Below are 23,507 nucleotides of genomic sequence, written 5' to 3'. Positions count from 1 at the left end.
CTGCCTCCAGAAGTTGTGAATGCTCCAACACTGGAAGTTTTGAAGAAGAGACTGGACAACCATTTGTCTGAAATGGTATAGGGTTTCCTGCCTAAGCAGGGGGTTGGACTAGAAGACCTCTAAGGTCCCTTCCAACTCTGTTATTCTGTTCTGTTCTGTTCTGTTCTGCTCTGCTCTGCTCTGCTCTGCTCTATTCTAACCTCTAGTGATGAAACAACCACAACTCCAAGATACAGGCTGTTCCACTGCTCAACAGGTTTCACAGATAGGAGATTCCTCCTTAGTTTGAGTTTGTATCTTTTTTTGTAAAGCTTCCACCCATTGGTTCTTGTCCTACCTTCAAGCACTAAGAAGAATAAAATCACAGCCTTGTCCCTGAAATATTCCTCCATGTTTTGGAAGGCCACTCCAATGCCACCCTCTTAGTCTTCTTTAGGCTAAATGCAGCCACTTTCTTTAACTGTTGTTTATAGGATACAGCTTCCAAAGCCCTTACCATCTTTATTGCTACTCTTCATATTCTTTCTGGTTCTTCAGCTTTCTTTTTGTATTATAGCAAGCAAACCTGGATACAACCCAAGTAGTCTTCTTTTATTGACAGAAATTGAGACTAGGAACTTCATCACTAAGTGATGTGATCATAAGATATGATGTCATTTGATCGTGCAGACTTACAATGGCAGTTGCGTGATTACCATTTGTGACCTCCTGCCAGTTTCCCCATTGATTTTGTTTGTCAGAAGGCAGCAATCATGGTTGCAAAGGGCAATCACATAACCATGGGACGCTTCAATGTCATCATTGCAAGTGGTCACCAAGTGTCCAAATCATGATCATGTGACAATGGAGAAACTGTAACAGCCACGAATATGAAGAATCATCCTAAATAAACTTCTTCAGGGCCACAATTTTGAACAGTTGCTGAATGAGTGAACATTAAGCAAGAACTACATTACCTGTATTGCAGATATGATCTGATTAGTACGGGGTAAAACTGGCTCATGTTTAATCTGTGGTCTATACATCCAGCTCCTTCTTCAAATACTATTGCTAAAACCGGTACCATTTACCTTGTACCTGTGCATCTGACTTTTCCTATCTAAACCCCACAGTTTTTTGGATGATGTTCAAGACTACTGATATCCTTTTGAACCTTGAGCCATCTTCTGAGGTATTAGCAATCCCACCCTAATTTATGTCATTGCAAATTTGATTAATATTCTTCTACTCCCTCATCTAAATCATTTATACAAATGTTGAAGAACACTTAGAAACATTCCAAAAAATATCAGGTATATAATAATAATAATAATAATAATAATAATAATAATAATAATAATAATAATAATAATAATAATAATAATAACAACAACAACAACAACAACAACAACAACAACAATAATAATCATCTATATAAAAATGTAAATGTTCGTTTGTTCAAAATCTTAAATCTCCGAAAGTTCTTCACCGATTGCTTTGAAATTTTGACACAATGTTGCATTCGAATACGCGCCTGTTTTTATATATCTACCATTATATAGATGTCACACCTGTGACAGGTAAAAACATGCTTTTTTTGAAAAACAGCGCCATCTGTTGGACGCTTTGAAATTGCCATTGAACATGCAATTCATTGAAACTCACACGTGCAACATTTCCAAAGCATCCGGCATGAGAAAAGTATTGCAGAAATGCAAACTTATTGTTTGGGGATGAATGCACAATGGTGCATTGAGACTGAGCCACAGCAATGCGTGGCCGGGTACAGCTAGTAATAATAATAAAGTTGGAAGGGACCTTGGAGGTCATCTAGTCCAACCCCCTGCTCAGGCAGGAAACCCTATACCATTTCAGACAAATGGCTGTCCAGTCTCTTCTTAAATAATAGTGCCCAGGGCAAACAAATTGGCAGAAAATAAGAATAATAACAACAAAAATAAAAGAATTTAAGAAATGGGAGAAAAATGAACATTTGCTTCACTTTTCTCCTTCAGTTCAACAGCCAGGCCGTACAGAAGTAATAAAACAATGTACACAAGACTTGTACTGTTCTCAGTTAATAGATGGTTACTTCAAGAATCTCTTTCAAGTGTACTATGCAGAGACAATTTCAAATAAGCCTTTATTCTAAAGATACCCAGTAGGAACCTGCCATTTAAATTCCCACAGTAATGCTAGCTTTAGAAGCAGAGTAATATAGGCCCCCTGGGCTCATTCATACAGGTCAGGCTTAAAAAATAAAATGGGAAAAGTTCATGAAGTGGGCTTAATATCTTGTAACTTAGCAATCTTACAGTTATATAACTGAAAACGCAAAAGGGAAAAAAAATAAATGTAATGCAATGTATTTATAATGGAATCAAATATAAGAATAGAATAATAGAATAGAATAGAATAATAACTTTATTGTCACTTTGAATGTACACTTATCGGCATACATTAAAATGAAATTTTGTTGCATTCAGCTCTCAAAGGGTCACCACCTCCGATATACACTACATAAATATGACATACATAAATAAATAAATAAATAAATAAATAAATAAATAAATACATACATACATACATACATACATACATACACACACACACACACATACATACTTATGCATATACCCACATATATTACATGACACAGAGAAACAACAGTCTAGTTTGGATTATGTATATATGTGCATGGCGTGAAAAACGAATATTGCTTGCGAGTTTATCAGACGGATTGCATAGGGAACAAAGCTATTACAGAATCAGGTAGTCCTGCTAGTAATACTTTGAAACCTCCTCCCAGAGGGGAGCAACAGAAACAGACCGTAAAGTGGGTGTGTGGGGTCTCTAACAATGCTTTCAGTTCTAAGCACATAGCGCTCATAAGCAGCATCCTGAATACCAGGAAGCGAGCTTCCTATTATCTTCTCAGCTGTCCTTACCATTCTCTACATGGACTTTCTATCTGAGGCACTGCTGCCACCAAACCAGACAGTGATGCAGTTTTTTAAAATGCTTTCAATCGTGCCTCTGTAAAAAGTGGCCAGGACAGAAGGAGAGAGTTGTGCTCTCCTCATCTGATGCAGGAAATGCAGATGCTGGTTTGCACACTTCACTAAGGATGACGTGTGGAGAGACCAATTCAGATTGTTTGTTATCTGCACCCCCAGATACTTAATACTGTTGACCATCTCTACAGCTGAATCCTTGATACTGAGTCGAGTATGACTATGCCGGCTCTTTCTGAAATCTACAATGATCTCCTTTGTTTTATCAACATTTAGAACCTGGTTATTTTTATTACACCAGTCCACCAGAGCCTTCACCTCTTCCGTATAAGCATCTTCACTGTCATCCTGGATACGACCCACCACTGCCGTGTCGTCTGCATATTTCACAATATGATTCATAGGAGATTTGGCACAGCAGTCGTGGATCATCAAGGTGAACAGTAGAGGGCTTAGGACACAGCCCTGTGGAGAACCTGTATTCAAGGTGATGGAATTGGAAACTTTCCATAGAATCCATATCATTAAAGAGTTTTGTAGGAGTTAACTATATTTTTATTTCCACAAATAAAACATGGCATGGAAACATTGCAAGGATTTTATTAGACATATGAGTGGAGGACTACACACTTCTGTTCATCATCTGACCAGTAACTTCTAAAACAATTTTTCCTTTTCTACAGGTATTTTCCCATGGCCTGTAAAGAGTTGGTTGGAATGAGCCACTAGGAACCATTGGCTTATCAATATGGATGTCTATGCATATGCATCCACATTAAATGAAACTGACATGGCACTCATTCAAAGTTGATTACATTAACAAAAATACTCACTTTTTTTAAAAAAAGGTGATGATAGAATATATGTATATCTTTTCTTGTACACTAACTTAGAATCCGTGCTGAATTCAAAAGTTTCTCTAAAAAGGATTTTATGCTTTAAAATTTGAGGCATGCTGGATGCTTATATAGTTTTGATCAGCTTTCCCCAGGAACCTCTACTAGGTACAATTCATATTTTTATATCTTGAATTACTATAGTCCTGCTCATTGGGGATAATAAATCTTACAGTCTAACACATCTGGGACACATCACATTGGGAAAAGCAAATAAATTGCCAATGTTTACATGACACTGCTGGCCAAGTGAGCGACCTCAACTACTGGTAGCCTCATCTTGTGTGCTGGTAAAGCACAATCTCTGGTGACCTAGTCAGCTGGGAGCAGCCATTTTATAAATTCTCCCAGGATCTGGCCAAGGAGGTTGAGTGGCTGCCATTTCTTTTGTATTGCTTTGTTTTTATTCAGAGCAATAAAAAAAAATCCACAGTGGTTCGGAGCATACAGAGCCAGAGAGATGACCATGAAGAAAGACTCCAGAGACTGTTGAGAAGCAACAGGTGCAAATAAAACATGTGTTAAATCCAGAAAGGTAAGAGAGCATTATAAAATGACTCAGTGTAGCCCCCGCCCTTGCCTTCCAGACTCCTTCATATAAGAGGGAAGGAAGGGAAGATACAAGCAGACTTGCAAGATTCTTTACTACATAGTGGCTTATCTCAGTATAGTTCTAGTCTACCAGTAGAGTCTGTTTTTTGACATGGTCCATCTTCAAGGACTGACTTTTTTTTTTCTAGTCCAAAATTGGTGGGACACAACCAACCCCTTTATTTTATTCCTTTGTTTTACCACATGCATGCTGTGGAAAAGTAAAAAAAAAATAAGACAATGACAGGGAGCTAATTCCTATAAAAGTCCCCTTTTCATAGAACTATCTAGGAGTTGGACTCAGTTGGGGCAACTGATCCCTTGAGCTAAGATCAAACCCTTCTGGATCACATCTGATATGCTGATCCTCAGTATATGGCAGTATGGGTTGTGGGAACAAGGCCAGTAAGGCTTTTTTATATTCTTCTTTCCTCTTAACAACTTCTTCATACAGTATGTAAGAGGGTAGCAATATGTCACTAAGACTGAAATTAAAAATTGATTACTAAAACATCAGGAGAGAGGTATAGAATCCCAGCATCTATCAAACAAGAAAGAAAAAGGGAGGGAGGGAGAGAGGGAGGGAGGGAGGGAGAGAGGGAAGGAAGGAAGGAAGGTCCTCACAAATATTAATAAAGTTCACAGTAGGTGAATCTAAATTATGTAATGCAGTCATATTTATATTTAAGTCCTCCGCTGTACTCCTCCGGCTTTCTTTATATGGAGAAAGTTTCAGCGTCAATATCTCTTAAGTCCAGTGAAAATAACCAAGTAATCAGATAATGATGGGGTGGTCAACTTCATTGAAACTTGGGATCATTCTTCGTCTTTGTGCCTTGACTAAATGTATCCATTTTGTCCTTTAACACCAAACAAAGGGGGGGGGGGAAAGAGCCTGATAATAATAATATGCTGATAACAATAACTATCAATAATATTATTTATGTGAGGCCACACTCCATTGCAATATAGGATGGAAGATCTTTTCCTGATAACCTGGCAAAATGTCTAGACATTACCAACAAACTGTTCATTTTCTTCAGTCTTAAAACCATCACTTCCCTAGTAAAGGCCTGATATGAAGAGAAGCAGTGTGGCATTTAAGTTATACCACTGAGAATTGAGTAGTGAATGATGCTTTCCAAAGAGAACGGGATTCATGGAATTGGTTGATGCACTTAATTCCTTTGTGAAAGGGCTTTGAGGTTGTTTGATCTCATGCCTAAGAGATGGGAATGTTGCATTATCTCTAGCTCATCCTTGTATAACATAAACCAATACATCTTCACGGGGAGGCCAGTTTTCCTAAGTGTGACCAAGCATATTCCCTGGTAACTATGTACAGGACTGCAGTCTTAACCTGCTCTGAGTGAGAGAAGCCACAGAGAGTAATTTACATTATTCAGTGGCTACACATACTACATTTGTTCCTAGGGCAGCTTTTGATGCTGTATTTTTTTTCCTTGCCTATTATTAGTGAAATGATAATGGGAACCCTGGCTTGTCCAAGATAACAAAAACTGTTAGTCTCAGCTGTACAGGTCATTCCTTTAATAGCCACCTGGCAGCATAACAGTTGAACAAAGTAGTGTTTCCTACTTCTTATTAGGGTGAAACCACTGTACTTGCCAAATCTCTTATTTTTTCTAAAAAAAAATTAGTTGTTCCATTTGGTGTGTCTTCTTAACAGCCTCTTTTAATTTAGAGCAGGGGTGTCAAACACAATTTCATTGAGGGCCGCATCAGCATTGCGGTTGCCCTCGGGGAGGGGTGGGAAGGTGTGGCCAGGGTGGGTGCGGCCTACTGGGTGGGCGTGGATGCAGTGGGTGTGGCCTACTGGGTGGGCATGGCCAGCTCTACATTTTTCGCATCAAGGGTGCCTGTGGGGGCCTGGGCAGGAGTGGGACAGATCTGAGGGTCTCTGGCAGAAGGGGGTGGGACCGGGGCAAGCGCCAGGGCATGGTCCATTTCTTCATTCCTCACAAAGGGTGACACCTCCCCAGCATGCACCCAGGGGGCGGGGCTGACACAGCAGGGGCTGGTTCCTCACTGTTTCTAGACGGACTTGTGGAGCTAAGACTGAATGTGTTACAGCATAGATGGCCACCACAAAATTGTACATTGGCTCCCAGCCGGCCTGGGCCAGGGCCAAGGCAGAGGGGGCTGTTCCCTCACTGTTTCCAGGATGGCTTCGCGGGCCACATGAAACCACTTCGCGGGCCGCATCCGGCCCCTGGGCCTTGTGTTTGACATGTCTGATTTAGAGGGTTGGCCAAAGTGCAGGGATATAACGTATCCCTAGAACAGAACAGATCACCCTAGCTTCTGATCTCGTAGACCCTCATCAAACTCCCTAGAAGAGACAGCAAAAGTCCATAGCTGATCATTTCTAAACATCGGATGGCAGCCCTACTTTCAACCTGCCCGTTTTGGAAGATGTACAAAGTGAGCAGCATAGAAGAAACAGAAAACACAGGAGTGGTGCAATTTCTGTTCACAAGCTTTATGTAACTCAGTTAGCAAGGAACTCTCCTAAAGGTGGGGATGGAGTGCATTAAATACAATCATCATCGGTTTACATAAAACATCATCTTCCCTATTGAGAGCTCACTTAAAGGGACTGTTGGCTTTCTTGTACAATATATGAAGAAATGGGACAGTCACCAAATAACTACCTCCAATAGCATACAACATTATACCACAGATACTTCTTTTCCTCTGCCCTTTCTCTAATTTCCTAATCAGTATTAATTCAATTCATTAATGTTTATTATGCAATCATGAAAATCACTCCATAGCGACTTGGACAAATGTGATTTAATTACTAAGTATCTCCAGTTTGATTCTCAGATTCACTTTGGTTTAGACATTGTATTCTAAAATGAATACATATTAATGTGTCTTTTCTAGGAATTAATGTGTTTTTTCTAGGAACTGGTATTGCAGACTGGTAATTGTTAAAACAAAACTACAGTTTTGAGATGTCTGCTTAACAATAATGAATCCCTTATGTATCGGTGTCCACAGAGATCAAATGATACCCCCCCTCCCCCAGTTCTTGCCTAAAATGTAATACACAGCTCTGTACTGTAGATCAAGGAGCAGGACACATCCTTTCAATAAGTAATACTATAACTCTGAAAATACTTATTTAGGAAAATATCAGAAACTCAATGTTTTCAAAATAAACCTGAGGATCCCAAGGACTGGCTAGAACATTGCCACTTTACTGACAATAGCTCAAGCACCAAAATAAAATAATACAAAACAATAAGGAAGCACTTATTTTACACAGATAATTTATGAAAGCGCTAGGCACATTATTCAAATGGGTGACACAAATGTATTGGGCACGGCCACTCTTAGGACGGCTGCTCTAAACTTTCACAGGCCACAACAGGTGAAACCTCTTGCTTGTATGTTTCCCAGAGAGTACCTCACTGAACACCCGACGTGGGAAACACGCCATTGGATGCAGTTCCCGCATCCTCATGCGCTGAAATTCAGACATCATCCAGAACTGTTCCCGGCTGAATTAAATAATAAAAATCACCGTTACCCGGGCAGATTGACAAGGATGCCATACAAGAGGCAGAGATGCCCTATTTGTACCACGTTATCCGTTTCTCCCAGCTTCCCTCTTCCCTCGGCATGGGAATATGCGTGCAATCCACCTGCATATCCTGTAGGTCATTGCACGCAAACACACACACACACACACACACAGAGGGCCACCCACCTACCTAGCTTGGCCATGCACCAAACAAAAAAGAGGATCGCGCAGACGAAGCCCAGCTGTTGTAGCAGCATCTCCCGCCTCTTGCGAACTTTCCTCAGTTTGGAGAGCGGAGGCTTCGAAGGAGGGACTCTCGGCGGGACCTCCAGCCCCATGGCGAGCCGGGGCGGCTGAGGAGGGTCCTGGGGCGGGGGGAAGGAGCGGAGGCTGTGGGCGAGAAGGAGGCGAGGCAGCTCCTCGCGGCTTGGCCGGAGGGGGCTCACTCGGAGGGGATCCCCGCGGAGGGTTTCATAATCACGACCAAGGACGACAAGCACATCCGAGAAAGGCAGGGAATCCCGCGAGAGGGGACCGGCAGCCGCGGCCAAAGCCTCCTGGCGGCGGCGGGGGCGCGTTTCTCCGCCCGCGATCGCCGCTCGGGCCGAGCCCCCCCCCCCTCAGCCTCACCGCCACCGGGCAGGGCGAGTGAACGGCCGCGCCCCTGCAGGCGGAGGGAAAAGGCGAGCCCACAATCCCCGCCGGCCACAGAGAAGCAGCTGGAGAGGCGGCATCCGAGGGCGCCGAGCTCCGGCAACGGAACAGGCTCCGAGCGCGCCTGGGCGCCTGAGGGAGAGCGAGCGAAGCGGGAGGTTAAGGCGGCGGGAGCAGCGGGGGGAGCCCGGCTCCGCTCAGCAGCATCCCACTGGAAAGTTTCAGATGCCCTTCCCGTTCCTCTTCCCGCCGTTGCCGGAGGCGGCGAAGGCGGCGGAATCCGTGACTCTCCTCTGCCTCGTCGCTGGAAGCGGCGGCGGCGGCAGCAGCAGCAGCATCTCCCCTGCCTGGCTCGAGTCGGACGCTGAAGTGCCCCGTCCTCCCTCGCCGCGCCTGCCTTTGCTCGGCCGTTCCCGTTGCAGGCAGCGGAGCAAAATCTCTTCGCGCCGCTCGCCTGCGTGGAATTGCTCCCGGCGCAACCTCCGTCCACCCTTCGGTCCCCGGGCAACTTTCCCAACCGAGCACCTGAGTCCTCCCCCCCCCCACCCCGCCGGCAATACGCATGCGCCTCTCTCTGCCACCCTTCCCACCCCCACCCCCAAACCTCCGGGGGCCGTAACTCCATCACACTGTATGATCCGTGTGGTTTTTCCGCGGTGGCCAAGCGGAGGTACGGTGATTAACTGGCCAAATTAATCTTTTCCCCTAAATAGCGCAGGCATTATCCCTTCTACGTTTAGCGCCAGGCAAGGCTCTCTGCACGCGCTGATGAAGCGTGCAAGAGCATGTGCTGGTGAGGCAGCTCCAGAGTCCTGTTCAGAATCACGCGCAGACTACTTTTCTAAGTGGCATTTTCCCATCCAAGCCGAAGGACGGGAGTCAGGATTGTACTCAGAAATGGTTAAGAGACGTTGCCTTATCTCTGGAACGGTGACCGTTTTCCAGACAAATTTGCAGATAATAGACATAATAAAAGGAAAGCCAAGAAGAGATAAAGAATCGGATGAAGTTGCTGGAGAAAACGACGTGGAGTTGAAACATAGTTAAAATTTAATTGTTGTGTTCTTTAATGATTAGGAGCACTGATTCCGAGTATAATCCATTTCCTGCTTTGCTATATATATATATATATGACGCGGGCTGAACATGCTATTGGCTGAAAGAATGCCACAGAAATCATAGCAAATTTAATTTTAATAGTTCAGGAATGCAATAAACTTTCACAAAAAATATACTTATGTTTATCATTTACAAGGCATATTAAATCCAATATAGAATTTAACAAACTTGTACAAGGTTTTTTCTGTCACCAAGTTTTTTTTAAAAAAACACCTGCCTTAAGGAAGATTGACATTATTCTTGCTCTAAATGGCTAATCAAAGTTTTGTTGTTCAGTGCTAGATATAGCGAATTCTTTAATAAAGATACCAAAACTGAAATAATTTGTTATTACTAAATGCAAGATAAGATGCTTCCCCAGTCCTGCAGATTTATAAAGCTGAGCTGCTTTGGAGTTCAAGTTTGAATCCAAACCCAGGTTGTGGGACTGGTTTTAGCAATTAGTTAAAGACATTTTGCATATGCTTGCTGCCATTTCATTTTTCCTGAGCTGAATTCTGGCATTGAAAACTGATTCTGAAACTGACCTTTGGCTCTTAATCAGCACTGTTTTTTATGGAGAGAATAGCCCCAGTGTTAGTGCCATTTAGTAGCTTAAGATGATGCCAGCGTGGTGATATATTTTTGCTGTACCCTTTTGGATGCATTTGAAGAAGCATTACCCAGATGCAAGCTTTTAAGTGCACGGGCACATTAACTAGGGCATCTCAGAATGTCTGTGCCAGGAAGTGATACCTACCATCAGACTATCCTTGGGTGAAAATCTGACCTTATTCAGTCAGAGTGGATTAATAAAACCATATGTAAAAGATTAATAAAGAATTAAGGTGTTTTAAGTATTTCAAGGGGCCTTTTCTACATAACTTTAGCAAGACTGTTAGAAGAAAAGTACCCCTAATTGCTTCAGCACCTTTTTATACTAGCATATTGGTATTAAAAGGCATAAATATCTGATGAGCAGTTGTAGCTCTCAAAAGCTTATCTCTTTTCATACTGCCGGTATGTTTTAGTCTGAAAAGATGCTATTAAGCCCTTCTTGTTTTCCAGTAGTTATTGAAGAACCTGAAGCTCTCTAGAAACAATCTCCATCTAAAATTACAGTATAAACAATATCAATCAATGATCGGATGCTTAGTTTGAATAAACAGGTCATAGGTTTGAAGAACCGTCATGCCACAGAAGCATTTTGTTCAGCCCCAGCATTTTAAGCAGAATACATCCTCAGAGATATGGCTTTGGCACCTGATTGTGTGCCAAATGAACTCTAAGGCCTGAATGAATCATGTTGATATCCATTTTGCTTAATGTAAAAATATCTGCAATAAGCTGCTTTGCAGTATCCAAATAATGCTGTGCTCAAGCATCCTGGTTGAAATCAATGATTCCCTGCACCAACTAGAGAAAGCAGAACGATGGACCACAGTGCACTCTTGAATAAGAGAAACTGTCAGAAGTCCTGGGGCTGGGGAGAAGTAGGTTCCCTGCCCTGTTGGCTGGCTCTCTTTCTTGTTAGTTGTTTCGTTTAAATACTGAAAGCCCTAAATATTGAGGAACAGATGGCTTTACATTTCACCTTTCTCAGAAATGTTTGAGCCATGTCACCATGGAAACTCGGATGAGGCAGAAAAGCCTGAAAGCTCCGTATTCCACATGAAAATGCCTAGAGGTGCTCTGGACTAACATCAGCTGGGAAATAAATTATTGTGTAATTGTGCTGTCCATTATTTTATTTTTGTCACATAAAACTTCTCTATGAATCAGTTGCTCAGAATATAAAAATGTATTCAATGTAAGAGACTGTATTGTTCCTGAGGGATGAAGTACAGCAACAGAACCTACATAGATTTTACTTGAGCATCCTCGGATAAAAGGAACATATTTCCATACTTCTTTTCGTCAGTCTGCAGGAATTTGAAGGCACGTTTTCCATAACAGCTGGAGAATAAGAAAGCCTGGTTCCATGAGAAATTATCTTGATTTTGGTCTGATGTTTTAGATCACAGTTGGAAATTCAGAAAGCAAGACTACAAAAAGACAATAATACACTGAATGTATTCACACATCACACTAAGTTAATGATGGCTTTTACAATGGTTTGTCAAATAACTCCCTATGATTGGGTTCATACATTGTATTTAGCTGTAAATCTTAGTTTACAAATTACAAGGAGCTGGGTCATATACAGCCCAAAAAACAAAATAAATAGAACCAAAAAACCAAACCCATGGCATAATTTGATTTAGGAACTTAAGCATTAAATTCCAGAGGGGGAGGGAAAGAGGATATATTTACTTTGTGTATGGATTTTGATCATTTCTGTTACTATATTAGTAGATCTAAATAAGCTAAACTCAGGGTCATATTTGAGAGAATGATCAGTTCTCTAAATTGTTTGAAATGTATATTGTTTATTTAAGCGATATGTGTGGGTGCATAGCTGTGCTCATCAACAAAATATCGTATGATTTCTACATGTTATGAAATGCCAAAATAGGAACAGGGTGTTAACATCAAGATGTGCTTCAAGGTATTTTAACAGAGTTAACATAAACTAATCACATTTCTGGGTTTATATCATTCTCCCTAAAGAAGCTGCTTTCTATTTATCTCCGATATTACAGTGTATACATTATTATATTATATAAAATTTAGAAAGGAAAGAAGGCCTGCTTAGCTACATCTAAGCAGCATGCAATTCTCTGTGAGAACTTTGAACATGTGCTGAAATTTAAGATCTGTATTGATTTCCTGTAGAAAATTTTCTGGATAATTTTGCCCTTACTTTTCTTCCATATATTACCCTTTTCCCAACAACCTTTCTTTTTATACTTACAGAATTGTGTGAATAAAGGTATTAAAACCTTTCTTTCATTGCTACACAATTCCTCCTATTTTGTTTGTTTGTTACTTCTGGGTTTTGAATAACAAGATCCAAAGTATCCACCTTTCCATTTTTTTTCCCTCAGTCTTGAGCTGAAGGGTAGACAGGTTTTGGTAGAAAAATCCCTTAGTGAGATAGACAGGTTGAAACTCCTAAGATGTGTCCAGGGATTCAACCTGGCTGATCGCAGCCCATCATAATTACATTTTACTTGAGCATCCTTGGATAAAAGGAATGCTTCTATTATCCCAATTTTCACCTCACAGTAACTAGAGAAGTACAAGCAGTATGATAACTACTTCATGAAAATTACAACACACGTTCAAATGCATGTTCAGAGGCAGTTTCTTAATAGTTTATTATGAAAGCCACTTTGGTCTTTTCCTCTTTATAATGTTAGAGGGCATGAAAGGAACCCAATTTTTAGAGAGAAAAACGCACATAGCAAATAAACAGGAAGATCAAATAGGAACTTGGCAACGAAGATGAAAGAATAGAGGAGGAATCACCTGAGGCTCTCATCAGCTAGCAGCCAAATTTGTCCAAATGTTTTAACTGTATCTGTATAATATTCTCAGCAACAATTTACAGAACAGAATAACAGAGTTGGAAGGGACCTTGGAGGTCTTCTAGTCCAACCCCCTGCTCAGGCAGGAAACCCTACCATTTCAGACAAATGGTTGTCCAATCTCTTCTTAAAAACTTCTGGAGGCAAGTTGTTCCGCTGATTAATTGTTCTAACTGTCAGGAAATTTCTCCTTACTTCTAGGTTGCTTCTCTCCATCCATTGCTTCTTGTCCTGCCTTCAGGTGCTTTGGGTTTTTCTTGCCTTCTTCCAAGTTTGAGTTCCTTGAGATGGCTTTGTTTCCCTTGTGCTTGCTATTTGAATTAACAGCAAACATAGCTGTCCCAAGTTCTCACATTCCCACCAGCATCATTCTCAGGGACACAGAAGCTGCTATGCAAAGTTTGTAGTCACTTGCATTTTTAAAATTGTTGCTGCTGTGGTGCCTAAATACCACCTATAGATCTCATCCAAATAAAGGAATGTAAACACTAACCTGGAAATGCTTAAATTTACTTTTTATTTATTAGAACCCCCCACTGGCTCTGTCCAGCTGCTGGGTGATTTACATAACACATATTTTCTCAAATTCTAAGAACTAAGAACTGACCAATTTCTTGCTCTTAATATTCCAAGTGTTTAAGTATGAAAAGTATATTTGTTCAAATTAGGTTAACCTGGGAAACTATATTGCAGATATTTTCAGTGTAGGGAACTTCTGCACTGATTTGCCTAGTGACATACCTGAGAATCAAAACAGGTACTATACAACATGCCTACATAGGACAACACATATATTTACCCTAACCAAAAAACTAGCATAATGTAGCTTTAATGGGGTCTTTAATGTAGCTTTCATTAATGGAGCATTGATGAATTCATTTATCACAAATGAATATTGTTTGCTCTGCCCACTATCCATAGTACACTTTGTACTTTGCACAAAGATGAAAAAGCAGTTTCTCCTTGCTGAAGGAGATATCTCATAACAAGAAGAGTATTATTATTATTATATTAATATTTTTGTTGCTATTATTATAGTTGGTTGCATAGTTAGCCAGATGTTTAGACTGAATTCAACATTTTTATCCACCTATCAAGTCCTTCTCAAAGATCTGAGATAGACAGATGTTTTGTTTGATGGTGTTACAGATATCGTAACAATAATATTTTTTTTAAAAAAATGTCCCTGATGCACTTTACAAATCTTCTGAATTGTGAAATATAGTTTATTCTTCTTGGTTTGGATGGTTGCCACTGCATTAAAGAATGAGCTGGTCCCCAGGCAGAAGGCCTAGCACCTGCATCCCTATCAGTTACTCTGCTATTACCTAAGTGGTTGCACAGCAAAATGCCCAATGGGAGTTGAAATTCTTGTCTAAAGAAGGCAGGGAAAGAGTTTTTTTCCTCTCTCTTAGGTTCCAATTAATGCAATTCATTAACATGGTAGACATTTTCCATAGATCTATTCTCATCCTTTCATTACTTTGTGTTATCCGCCATCCATCTTGCCCAATTATAGTGTATGCTTTATATATAGTGTATGTCACTTAACAGTAATTAGAATAGGCAACTTTGTTGCTAAGACTTACTGTTGTAAAGTGCAACATCACATGACTGCACCAATAGCAGTTCAGGCAGTTCCAATTGTAGTCATTAAGTAAATCACACACGGTTGTTAAGTGTAATATTACATGGCCACAACTTGCAACTTTCTGCTGACTTCCTCATTGACTTTGCTTGTTGGAAGCTGGCATTGAAAATCACAAGATGATAAAATGACAATGGGATGTTGCAGCCTTCGTAATTGTGTGCTGGTTGCCAAATGCCCAAATCACAAACACATCACCATAGGGACATTTCAGTGGCTTCAACTTTGAGGACCAGCTGTACGTTTCCTCATTCAACATTATCCTAACTTTGAAAGCTCACTGAATGAATGGTTACTAAGCAAGGATTACCTGTAATATGTACATGGAATTCCACTTCATCACCTCTTCAAAGGACTACTGGTCTTACTAAGAAAATATGCCTAGCTGAAGCACTATAAAACTGACAAAACAAGAGCCCTGGACATGTATAATAAGAAGTGAACAAGTTAAAGAGGAATGGAACAAAATAGATATTATAACTGTTAGATACACATGGCTAAAAATCGCATTCTATATATATATATATTATTACTATTATTCTTAAAAAGGTGAGCATTTAAGGGATCTTGTTAATTGTGTAAACCAGTACAGATCTATTAATGTGGGAAGTGGGCATGCTAGAATAGGAGCAAATGTAAAGTGGTCAGTTCAATCAATCAGGGATGTCTTTATGAAAATAAGTTGCTCTCTACTTGTGTAAATCTGTATATCTCCATGTAAAATAGGAACTTTACAGTTAAAAGCAGTGATATTACTCTTGTCTTTCTAATGTCCACCCTTCATTTACAGGGCCTGCACTGGAGAGCTTCCTCTCTTCATGGAAGCTTTTCATGTGTATTGAGGACTTTGGATCCTCAATCCCCAAAGGGCTTTCATGAGAGGTAAGGCAATCATTATTGTACTCTAAACTGCCTATCCCCCATGCTTCTCCCAACTATTTCTTAAGCCAACTTCAGAAAATCCAATCTGGATTTCAATGGGTGGCATCAGGGCTGGGCTGGTACTTGGACAATGACAATTACAAGATCTGAATGGTTTATCCCCTGATTTTTATCCTTCCATTCCATAAAGACTGGTCTCCTAATGACTGCCTTTTTCTTTCAGGGATTATTTCCTGTTCATTAGTCCATGAGCTTTTCCTTTTCTTTCCCATGTGTTTGTACATGTGATGCCCCCACAGACCTTTTCCCACATCATCTCCTATGACCTGACACAAAGCCTTCCTTTTTTTTCTCTCTTTTCCTCTTATGGTAGCATCAAAGCTCCAATGTTCTAATAATCAGAGAAATAGGGAACAGCTGTTACTTCATGCCTAAAGTCCATGGAAACTTTATAGCAAGGAAAAACTGATAGTTCAGCTTCACTGAAATTATGTTCTCAATGACTTAAGATGACTTGAGTCAGAAAACAACAGCTTTTAAGGGAAGCTGGAAAACAACCCTGGCCTTTAACTTTAAAAGACAATTAGTCATTTCTAAAAGGGTCTGTTCTTTAATTTCAAATTAATTTCCTTCTACTGGATTTAAAGGAGGAGGGAAGGATATCATGCCCTGCCTCCAGACAGGTCATATGCTTAGATTCACTTTGTGCTAAAATTCATGACAATTCATTCAGATGGACAGTAGCAGTTCCTCTTCTGCAATATACAGACTTCTGCCTTGCAAAATTGGAAGGGCATTCTTCCACTAAGGTTCCTTTGAGCTTCGTGACTAGGGAGTTATTTGAATCCAAGCCTATCGACTCTAATTAATCACTCCAATTCTGCCTTCCTCTGTCTGGGTACACTTCTGAGATGTGGATTTCAAGTCACAGAATGCTCTAATCCCAACCACATTGAGAGTTTTGAAAACTGAAATCCCGACGTGTATGTGTACTTGTGTACATCTATGTGTGCAGAAGGGAGTGCCTCAAACACAGCATAAAAGTTTATGCACCGATAAGAGATCAAATGGCATGCAAAACTGGGGTGCCTACTTTTATAGGCAATTAATTTGAATCAGCAATCATTAATGCATTGTATTCATTTTAATTTAATAAAATAAAAATTTAATTTTATGACTTGGTTCTAACCAGAGCCAGAACTACCTTGCTTTGCAGGAGTCTCTACAATTAATTTCAGTTTGACTTGGCGTTCCTAGACAAAAAAGTAGAGAAACTGGGTGTACAGGATTTTTATGTCAGTTCATTTCCCTTTTCCAGTTAATCTTTATTTGGGGAGAAGGGAATCTCATTGTAAATGCAGGGTCTTTGAGATAAAATGCAGTGCCTGTGGTTCTAGCAAACTTCTATCCACACTGAAAATAATTGTCATAATATCATATCAATTGACCCAATTGACTTCATAGCTTTTTTAGATGATAAACCTTCCCCCCCCCTGTAGAATAAAATATAACCAATCAACAATGAAACTAATGTCAATGTGGTCAGTAAATGAATAAACTTGCACAGGTTGGCAAGTTTTATTTTCCCCATTTTTCAGCTTCCTTTTGAAAATGCACTCAGAACTGAAATGGAGAAAGAAAGACTCAACGGAGACATTTCCAACGTGAACTTCAGCCTCAGAGGGAGCGACATTGATATCCAGGTAAACTGCCTCTCCTTTATATAGCAGTCGGCTAATTAGCACAGAGCCTGCTGTTTCACCAAAGGAGCTTTAGGCACATCCATTGATGTGCACAGACAAACAAGCACCTAGAGAGGAAGAGAGCTATTTTGTGTGGGTTTTTTCCCCCCAGCTCAACAACAGTTCCAAATGGTAAAGGATTTTAGAAAAATAAAAATGTGGGGGTAAGCCAAAACATCTGCAGGCCTTCCTTTAATTGTAATGTGTGATGCAAAAATTCAATCATGCCTTGACTGATTTTTTTAAAAAAATCATTGATGTTGTAAGGGCTTATACCTGTTGAAATTTCTTCATGGCACTGTATACTTGAGGGACTGCCTCATCCCACTGGGATTGGCCTGTACCACTTGTGCCGGCAAAGGAGGTATGCTGCGGGTCCCATCAACCTGAGTATTTGGGCTGGTGGGGTCCATATGGAGGGCCTTCTCTGCTGTTGCTCCTGTCCTCTGGAAGATCTTGCCCTTCCATGCGAGGTTGGCCCCAACCCTCCTATCTTTTCATAAGGGCCTAAAGACATGTCTGTGTCAGTCTGCTTGGGTCCCCAATGGGGGATCAGTGCAATGGAGGTGGTTGATTGAGTAATAAAAGGGTAGAGGGTAGAGGATTATAGCTTTAGTTTGGCAAGATTATATGCATTAGGTGTAAGGAAATAAAGGATTGAACTATACTGGATTTCCCTATTGTATTTGAGTTTAGGTCTGACATATGACCTCTGCTGAACAGCTGAAAAACCAAGGACTGGACCTAGTGGATAAGAGACCACTAGGAAATTCTAGAGCTTATATCTCAAAAACAAAATTAAAAAGTCCTCAAAGAAGGCAAAAGCAAACTGCTTTATTACTGTTGTCAAGGCAGGTGCCTCAATGTATCCATGGTGTCACTGGGCATAGAGATCAACTCAAAAGAGTCTTCACGTTTTTAAAAAATGGGGAAAAATGTAATGAAAAGAAAAAAATGCATCAATAATTATACAGTAAAAGATGTAAAAGCATTACAATGATTAAATTAAAAAAGGAAGAAAAAGGAACTAATAAGAGAAAAGAAAAAGATCTATACAATATTAATATAAAATTTATTCAATCATTAAACCTGCCATTAAATCTAGACTATATAGAACATTGTTGGATCTTTTCATTTTTAAAATATACAGATGTTTCAAAAAGATATCTTGAATATGTTCCTTTTTTAATAAATTTTTTATTATTTTTTTTAAATTAAAGTCTTTAGTGCTTAGTAAACAACATGTTGTCTGGGTTCAGATATTTAACATTAACTTCTTCAATATAAACCTGTTCAATACTACACAATCCAGTATTTTTTCCCTTATCCTCCTTTTTTCTCCATATTTTTACCATTTTCCATTCATTGCACCATTACAATTTTTGGTACTGTTAATGTATACAGAGTTAGATATAAGCATCTTCATCGTATTTTACTAATATCATACAAATAACAATAATATCAATTCATAAATCAATAATGTCAATTTATTAATCAATGTCCTGTTTTTCGTGTTCTTGTTAAAGTTTGATTTCCCATCAGGATTTTTTTTCCAAAGAGAAAATCTTAACAGTTATCTCAGTTTTCAAATTTATCGAAACTGTAGCTTTATGTTACTTCCACTTCAATATTGTGTGTTTCTGTTCCCCATAAAATTAAAATGCCACTTCCGTTTACATTAGGAGGTTTTTAGCTTCCTGGGAGCCTTTCCCAGGAAATTCAGTTGTAAAATAATAAAGAAAAGATCAATATTCTCACCCAGTTTCAAACATGCTGTTTACAATGTCTTAAGTAGTGCTTTTTTTCTCCTTTGGTTGTCAGGCTAATGGCCGGCCACAGGAATGTAGACAGTCTTTCCCCTGCCAGTTCGGAAGGCTTTCCTTGGATTGAATGGAAAGACTGCCATCTCTCCATGATCGACAAGGCACCCCTCCTCTTCATCGCGTCTTCGGGGCAATTTTAGGCCCTTTTCAGGGCCCCCAGCAGGGCAAAATCAAACACGGAAGTCAGAGCCCTTCCTTCTTGCATCCCATTCTGCCACAACACAAACCAGAAGTTCATATCTTGAATATGTTCTTAAACATCAACAGAATAAGTTTTTTTTCTCATGTATATAAAATTATTTTCTGTGCCAAGTCTCAGACTCAAGAAGGATACTGTATTGTTAGGGGTCCTCAGAGACTCCACCTACACACATATTTTTTCACAACTTGTATTCAGTCCAAAATGTCTGTCAGTAGTGTTTAGCATGTCACATATTTTTAAAAATTTCATGAAATAGAAATTATTTTTCTAAGATATGCACATTTCTAAGGTATGCATACCTTAGAAATCATAGTTCAAAAGTCATGTTGCAATGTTTTATCTCTGCCTTGTTTTTTATGTATCTTCCCCAGCAAACGATATGCCCAGTTCTCCTAAGAGATATGGCCAAGAGGGACCTCTAGCCTCCACATGTCATTCTTTTCACCAGCTGTTATGGGACTTATGACAGTCACTGCATGGTTCATATCCAAAGAAACAATGAATGAACTCAGTCAGTCCACATAGTATTTGTGGTTTAATAATGTATTGATATTATAGCAGCACAATCCCTATGTGTACCTAACCTAGGAACTACTGTATGTAGAGAAATGCAGGTTGATCTCCATTATCTTTGGTTCTAGCAATGAATGTAAAGTTCTTTAAAAAGTTTGCATGGGTTTCAGACTTCAAGCTTTGATATGTTTGAACACCTTCATCACCTTTTAAAATGCTAATTATGAGGCCTAAAATTTGAGGAAACAATACTATCAATTTCTGCTGCTCACTCCAGAAACATGTTAGCTATTATCTTGCAAAATGTGTCACATGCTTCCTGAATGGCAATTCTATTTTAATAACCCTTGCCACCTCACTCCTTCACCCAGTGAAAAGAGCTCTTATTTCCACAGTGTTTTCTATTCATTTTAGGTAAGCTGCTTCTAACCCTTTTTTCTTGTGGAGGTATGAAAAGCTTCACATTCATGCACATCAAGTTGTTTGCTTTATCCATTGTTCTAGAACAACATCTGCTTTATGCCTGTTGTTACAATGTTTAATAAATTCAACCACTTGAATCATGAAGCTGCCAGTTACTTTTTTCCTCCTCTGTACCTTTAGACCTCCTTTGACTATTTTTTCCACAGATCATTCAAGTGGGTCAAGATGCCATTTTTCATACTATATTTTGTGTCAGAATATTTTAAGTCACTGCTTATATGACCTAACAGTCCTTTGGTTGATCTTGCAGGAACAATGGGAACTCTTGTGAAATGATATGCCTAGGAAAGGTTCTGACTGTATTCCCACACTGAGCTGACCATGTTGAAAAATCTCATGGTCATGAAAGACTGCAGATGGTTAGCTCTGACCAAACAGGACTGGGCACTTGATAAGGGAAATAATTTTGCAGAAAAGGTTTTGAGGAAATGGTGATGTTGTTCTAGCGTCAATTATTTCTTTATTGCTTTAGGCATTGCTTGCATGGATATCACCTCTAGTAAAAATGTCTCCCCAGCTCATTAGAGGTTGCTTCAGAAATCAATTAGTGGGATTATCAGCCAGCTTAAAAAACCAAGAGAAGGTATTTGAATGTGGTAGCCAGCAAGGTAACAACAGGCTGTGATTATACGGTCAATTGGCAACTGAGAATAAAAGATTTCAATGAGATTTTTTTTGCTTATTAAAACATTTAAGAAAAGCAATTGAATGGGAAAATGGAATAATGTATTAAGTAACTGTGTTGGGCTTCAATTGCCCAGGGCTTGGGTACTCTTCTAAAAGTAGTGAGACTTTTTTCTTATCTCTGCCAATGCGTTAAATCTATAGCTGTGGGCTGTTCTCTGAGTGCCCCCTTTCTCTGAAGTTACTGCTGACTGGGGAACATGTCAGTTTCATTAGAAGCATAAAACAGTGGGAAAGTCACAGGGGGTGTAATTAGCACTTTAAAAGTTCTTTTACATTGCTTGCAATTTTCTGGTGTTCCTCTCTTCCCTGGAAAGGACATCTTTGATTGCAATACACCAGCTTCAGAATGCTCCCTCCTCATCAAATGCAAATATTTCATAACCTTCCTTGTATGTCCAATCACACTTGGCCAATAAAGAATTCTATTCTATTCTGGTGCCAGATCAAAAAGATATTTTCAGGCATTGAAGAAATGTGACCAGGTTTGGCTTTATGATTCTGTAGAATTTGAGAGAATCTCAAAAGCCACTTAGTCCAGTTCATTGCCACCAATAGAAATCATTGTTGTAGTACAGGGGTTCTCAACCTTGGCAACTTTAAGACTTGTGGACTTCAATTCCCAGAATTCCTCAGCCAGCAAAGCTGGCTGAGGAATTCTGGGAGTTGAAGTCCACAAGTCTTAAAGTTGCCAAGGTTGAGAACCCCTGTTGTAGTATCTCTGGGAAGGAGTCATCCAGCCTCTGTTAAAGCCCTTTTATAGTCTACAACTTTTCAAGGTAATCCATTCTAATGTCAAATTGCTTGTTTTATCAGGAAGTTCTTCCTAATATTTAGTCAAAGGGCTTCTCTGCACAATGATTCAAGCAGTTTCAAGCTGGCTCTAGTCCTGCCTAATCGCATGAAGTCAGTTCACTTGTAAACTAAATCCGCCTTTTCCTGCCACAGGCTTCTTAGGGGAAAACTGTGATGATTCTGTGACAAAATACTGTATATCAGACGTCTATAAATGAAATAGCCCATCTTGCCAAAGGATCTGGGGAAAATCAGGAAAATGTTCTGCACAAGATTCAAGCAAATAACATGTTTACACTTGGAAAGCAGCTGCCTCAATACTTTCTAATACCACAAAAGATCCACAAATATTTCTTATGAACACCTTAGAGATGCTAGAAGGGTCTACAATGTTCCAGAATCTAATTCCTGGATCATAATGGTGAGTGTTAACACCCATGACAATATGTACAAGGTCACAAGATGATCCAGAAAAGACATGGTGTTTGTTTTTTTTACATTATTAAAAGCGTCTGTTGTCTGCAATTGTAATTTTGGTGGGATTTTTGCCACCCCCATCAAGAAATAGGACACATGTGCCACAGCCAAAACTGGGAAGCCAATCAATTCCCTTCTTCATTTGAGAAAAATAATCCTAAAGATGAACAGTTATTTAAGACAATATTGGCCTTTGATTCCTTGGATGAGAATTTTTATTTTGAGCCCCTTGACTCAAACGTAGATTCTCAGTTGCTGCATTCTGATAAATGTGTTATAGCTTACACCAGTGTTCCTCAACCTTGGCAGCTTGAAGAGGTTGCTGGCTGGAGAATTCTGGGAGTTGAAGTTCACACCTCTTCAAGCTGCCAAGGTTGCGAAACATTGTCTTACACCTTAAAACACCTATCATTTTAGCCTTTCAGAAAACTGTAAAATCCTGCCTTTTCTCACAACTGGTGGGCTAGGCTGGGGCATGAGCTGAGAGGCTCTATGGCCTGGTGCCCAAGAAGCAAGGTGGTCTTGCTTTTTTATCCCTATTGTTATTGATTGTTTTAAGCTGCTTTGAATCATTATATAAAAAAGGTGGCCTTATACGTTCATCAGTTATATGTACATACAAATATAAAACATGACCATGCACCTGCCAATAGAATTATATTATATTTCATGATCCTGTCTCATATTTCCAGTAACACATTTTTTCTGGCTCTTTCAGATTGGACTTTTTTTGTTGCCTATTAATAAAGTTCACATTTAAAACCAGAAAAAAACTATTTAGATCAGAAAAAATCCAAATAATTACATTTCAAGCAATGCCACATAACATGTCTCTCCAGTTAGCAATGTATCTCTATATTTAGGTCAGAATTCCTAATCTCTTTTTGTCAACAAATAGGCAAGTTTCAGAAAAGGGAGAGAGACATGAGATCAGATAGCTGGTATAGGGTGGATAATGGAGAGAGCAAGAGAAAACAAGAGATTACCTTTCTTCCATTGACTT

At 39.7% G+C, this 23,507-nt stretch overlaps 1 protein-coding gene across 1 annotated transcript in view; it reads right to left on the bottom strand.

Moving 5' to 3' along the window:
- SLC24A4 (solute carrier family 24 member 4) overlaps positions 1–8,371 on the bottom strand; it is a 111,871-nt gene extending 103,500 nt beyond the window's left edge. The window contains exon 1 of the mRNA XM_029286303.1: positions 8,224–8,371. Within this exon, the coding sequence (XP_029142136.1) occupies positions 8,224–8,371 (148 nt within the window). The remainder of the gene's footprint in view (positions 1–8,223) is intronic.
- Between the last annotated feature and the right edge of the window lie 15,136 nt (positions 8,372–23,507).

Source organism: Protobothrops mucrosquamatus, unplaced genomic scaffold, assembly GCF_001527695.2.
Source record: "Protobothrops mucrosquamatus isolate PMUCROS unplaced genomic scaffold, P.Mucros_1.0 scaffold_211, whole genome shotgun sequence".
NCBI lineage: Eukaryota > Metazoa > Chordata > Lepidosauria > Squamata > Viperidae > Protobothrops > Protobothrops mucrosquamatus.
Note: the sequence above shows the minus strand (reverse complement) of the source record. Positions and strands in the feature narration are given on the sequence as shown.